At 37.3% G+C, this 4,953-nt stretch overlaps 1 protein-coding gene across 1 annotated transcript; it reads right to left on the bottom strand.

Annotated features, from left to right (window-relative positions):
• Nucleotides 1-4,437: 4,437 nt before the first annotated feature.
• LOC119667400 lies at nt 4,438-4,902 on the bottom strand. Its single transcript, XM_038076690.1, has one exon. It carries the CDS (start codon nt 4,900-4,902, stop codon nt 4,438-4,440), a length of 465 nt encoding a protein of 154 aa, XP_037932618.1.
• Between the last annotated feature and the right edge of the window lie 51 nt (nt 4,903-4,953).

A 4,953-nucleotide genomic window follows, 5' to 3' on the forward strand; every position in this document is an offset into this window, starting at 1 on the left:
TATGTAACATCACTGAAGTGCAGATGTATCAATTATTTAACACATAATTTACTTAATAGTATAAAACTATTCAATCATAAAACTATTAACTACGGCTTTAGTATAGTTTTATTTAGAGACGTTATCATATCAAAGATTTTTTTGTGTTGCCAGATTATGGAATAGTTTCTATAATATATAGCATTAATTATGCTTGGATAGTACTATAAAATATAAGCGATCCTTTTTTCTGCATAAGAAATCTGACCTGTTAAGGAAGTGACATGCATCACCTGGGGACTTTCACAGCATGTATTTATTCCAGCTAAAAATGCATCAATCAATAAAATATATGTTTTGTCTAGAACCAGGCACTGATAGGTTGGTGAATTCCTTGATGTAAGATAATGTTTAACTATTTCATTGAGCTGTACGAGTTGTGGTGATATTTGGCATAACAATTATTAAAATATAGTTTAAAATTATTAAAAATTATTTTTTCATCAATTATCTATGTGTTTACTGGTCTTTACTACCTTTTTATTATTGGATACTATTATTAGCTTCATAACATGAAATACTTATTCGAATATATGATATAATTTATACAATTTATTTCACTTCAATCTTGAAATATTTGTATGTATGAGTGTATGTATATATGTATTTACTATAGTTCTATACGATAATTTCATAATGTTTAAGATCAAGCTGACTTATTAGAATCCCATGCTATATCTCCATATGATCTTTTCAAAAGTTTAATTTGTTAATTAATTTTTAATTGTTCTTATCAATATGAATTCGGTGTTATCAATTTTGTCCTCAATTTCTAAAATGTTTCTACACCAAATTAGTCAGTCGAAACTGTTTACTATAAGTATTTTATGGGGTAATTAAAAAACATTTAAAAATTTAAAAATAAACTTAATTAAAACTTTTCGAGTATTTAGATTTAGTATTCAGTACTTAGCTTTAGAAAAATAATATTATTATGTCTCAAATATGACTTGGTAATTTTCCAGTTGTTAATTAAAAAAAAGTTTTTAAACCGACTAAATTATTATAGAAATGTGGGTTTTTACCACATACTTTATTTTAAATAAATATAACAAATGTTTACAAAATGATAAAAACGTTGTGTTACTAAAACGTGCAAAATAGGAAGAAGAAGGAAGCCAGTCGCCAGTTACTGAAGTTAGCTGCTCATTGAAAAATGTTCCTTTTGCCCACAGATGGTGCGAGTGCGTGTACATTCACACACAGAGGGCGCTGCAGTATGTGTGGCGAGTTCGCCACAGTACTCCCCCCTTAATAGCTGGACCGGTGGTCTGGTTTGTTGACTGTTGATTGTAACCTGCTACTCTAACGGATCTTTCACATTAAAGGTTACTTGCTTCTTCGTTTGCGTGAGTTTTCCTTTGTTTATAGGTCTGCAATCTACGTCGACTTCTGCAAACTTTGGTTCGATTACTGCTGGCTCGAAAAAGGCCGGTTTCAACCTGTTTATTGATATGTTAACCTGCTTACCGCGTACGTCAACTGTAAAAAGTCTATCGTTGATTTTCTTGATTACCTTATGTGGTCCTGTGTATGGGAGCTCTAAAGGTTTCCTTACATGATCTGCCCTTACGAATACATGCGATGCATCGCCCAATGCTTTATGAACGAATACAGCTTTGCTAGAATGATTGGACGTCGGAATTGGTCGTACTTGCTGGATGTGCTCGCGTAATGTTGCTAGGAATTTTTGTTCGTTCGGAAGCGTGTTATTTTCCACAAAAAATTCTCCCGGTAGGCGTAATGTCGTTCCATACAACATTTCAGCTGCTGAAGTGTTGATATCTTCTTTATAGGATGATCGAAGTCCGAGCAAAACTGATGGTAACAATTGTATCCAAGCGTGTTTAGGTCGCGACATAAGAGCTGTTTTTAAAGTGCGATGAAATCGCTCAATTAACCCGTTAGATTCTGGGTGATACGGAGATGTACGTATTCTTTGCGTGCCTAAACGATTTGCTAGCGCCTTGAATAAAGCTGATTCGAACTGGGTTCCTTGATCAGTTGTTATGATTTTCGGAGAACCAAATCGCGATATCCAGTGTGCGTAAAAATTTTCTGCGACTGTATCGGCGGTGATATCTTTCAACGGAACGACTTCTGGCCATCGTGTAAATCTGTCCATCATGGTTAGTGCATATCTGTAACCGTCACATTCGGGAAGTATTATTAAGTCCAAATGTACATGATCGAATCGTTGATCCAAAGCTTGTGGCGTAAGTTTATTATGTCTGTTTATTTTTGCTTGTTGACAACTTTGGCACGATCGTACCCAATTCGCGACATCTTTTCGGATTGACGGCCACACGTACTTGCTGCATAGTTGTTTTGTCGTTGACTTAGTACCAGCATGTGCTAAGGAGTGCACTGTGTCAAATGTCTTCTTTCGAAGTGATGATGGAATATATGGTCTGATGATTCCTGTTGATACATCACAAAAGGTTGACATATCGGGTTGTAAAAAAAGTTTTTGTAATTGAAGTGCTGAATCTGACTTTAATAGCTGCTTAAGCTCTTCGTCTATTTTCTGATGGTTACTAATTATCTCGAGATCTATAACCGTAGGCATATTAATTGCATCAATTCTGGATAAACTATCAGCCACTATGTTGTCATTACCATCTATGTATGATATGTTTGTTGTAAACTCTGCAATAAAACTTAGTTGTCGTAGTTGACGTGGTGAAACTTTATCTGACTTTTGTTGGAATGCATAAATGAGCGGTTTGTGATCTGTTTGAATTGTAAAATTTCTACCTTCCAGTAAATGTCTAAAATTTTTGATGGCTAAATATATAGCTAGCAACTCTCTGTCGTATGTGCTATAATTCTTCTGCGCTGCCTTGAGCTTCGAAGAGAAAAACGCAACCGGTCGCCAAACATCACCTTCTTGCTGTTCCAGTACTGCACCAACTGCGTTGCTTGATGCATCCGATGTCAATCGAATTGTACTTAATGGAGACAAAAATGTTAATTTAGGTAACGCGGTTACACTTGTTTTACAGTTTTCAAACGCTGCATCTAACGTGGTAGTCCATGTTATAGGCGTGTTGTCGTTCTTTTTTGAATTTTTTAATAGCTCATTTAAAGGTGCTTGTAATTTGGCGGCCTGTGGAATGCACTTGCGGTAATAATTTAGGATTCCCAAAAAACGACGAATTTCTTTTACTGTCTTTGGCTTCGTGTATTCATTAATTACTCTCACTCGTTCTACAGGCGGGCTGATACCATCGACTGATACATCATACCCTAAAAAACTTAGTTGTGAAACTCCGAACTCGCACTTAGCGGTGTTTATGACAAGCTTGGCCTTATTGAGTGTTTTTAGTACTGCTTCTACGTGTTCCAAATGCTGCTGTTCACTTTCTGAGAATATTAAAATATCGTCAAGGTAGCAGAAGACAAATGGCATTTTCCTGAACAATGAATCCATATACCTTTGAAAGGTTTGCGTAGCGTTTTTAAGACCAAACGGCATGACTACAAATTCAAATAACCCAATGGGTGTACTTACTGCGGTTTTGCATATGTCAACAGCTTGCATCGGTATGTTATAGTACGCTCTATGTATATCAATCTTTGAAAATAATTTGCTAGCATGTAGTTTTTCCGTTACTTGGTCTAGGTATGGTATTGGGTACCTATCTGGTTTGGTTTGCGCATTTAGTTTTCTAAAGTCACCGCAGGCTCTCCAAGCACCTGTTTTCTTTTTTACCAGGTGAATTGGACTCGACCACGGACTGTTTGACGGACGAATAATTTCTTGCTCCAACAGCGTTGAAAATTCTTCGCGAATTGCCTTTAATTTTTCCGTTGAATAACGGCGTGACCTTTCATGCACTGGCTGACCATCAGTGACTATTTGATGACAGACTACAGATGCGTCAGGGAGGCTATAGTTATTTGCACTGCACAAATCAATGTATTTGTTGACGACTGTAAAGAATCTTGAATTTGGATCCAATGTGTATACCGAATGTATCGATGTGGTTTCAACTGCACCAGATGACGACAATGTAGTAAGCGGGTCTAATAACCGTCTTGATTTTATGTCTGGAATTAGACCATATTTCGCCAGAAAATCTGCGCCCAAGATTGGACATTTGACGTCTGCTATAATGAAGTTCCAATTGAAACTGCGTCGTAAACCAAGATTGATGCTAAGTCTCTTAGTACCGTACGTTTTAATAAATGAATTATTTGCTGCGAATAATTTTAGTTCATCTGGCACTAGATTGCGTTTCACTGTGATTGCTGCTAAAGGAATAATGGATACGGCCGATCCGGTGTCAACTAGAAACTTCATATTTGAGATACGATCAATTACATGTAAACGAGCTTCTTCAGTGCAGTGTTCCAGCGCGTTGTCGTTTACTGCACTTGTGGACGACAACGGTTTTAGTTTTCCTTCTGTTTGATATTAGTTGTTTGGCAGCCGAACTCGCATGGTTTTAAGCATTTTGTTGCAGCTGTTCCAAATTTATTGTGATAATAACAGACTTTTCGATCTTCACGCTGACTTTTAGACTGAGTTCTGCTAGAACTGCGAGCCCTGCTTCGCGCCTGTGAGTTTGCTGGTCGTCTGAGCTCTATTGCTATTTCACTTAGTTTACTTACCACTTGTTGCAGAGATATTTCTAACGCTGTCACACGTGCCTCCAATGTTGATTCCTCTGTGTTACTGCGTCGGTTAATTGCAGATGCGGTAGCCATAACATAATGAGGAGTGGGCATATTGTCAGTTATTCTATCTGCCAATTCGGCCATTTGATTAACATCCTTGGAGCTGCACGCAGATAAGATGCAACGAATGTTACTAGGCAATCGCTGCAACCAAAGTGCTGACAAGGCGTCTTCCGACATATTTGACGCTGCCAGATCTCTCATCTCTCGAAGCAACTGCGTTGGACGCTT

Source organism: Teleopsis dalmanni, chromosome 1, assembly GCF_002237135.1.
Source record: "Teleopsis dalmanni isolate 2A chromosome 1, ASM223713v2, whole genome shotgun sequence".
NCBI classification, from domain to species: Eukaryota; Metazoa; Arthropoda; class Insecta; order Diptera; family Diopsidae; genus Teleopsis; species Teleopsis dalmanni.

Excerpts from the sequence above, each read along its gene's own strand:
- LOC119667400 (XM_038076690.1), bottom strand. The coding sequence starts at position 4,902 with ATGTCGGAAGACGCCTTGTCAGCACTTTGGTTGCAGCGATTGCCTAGT.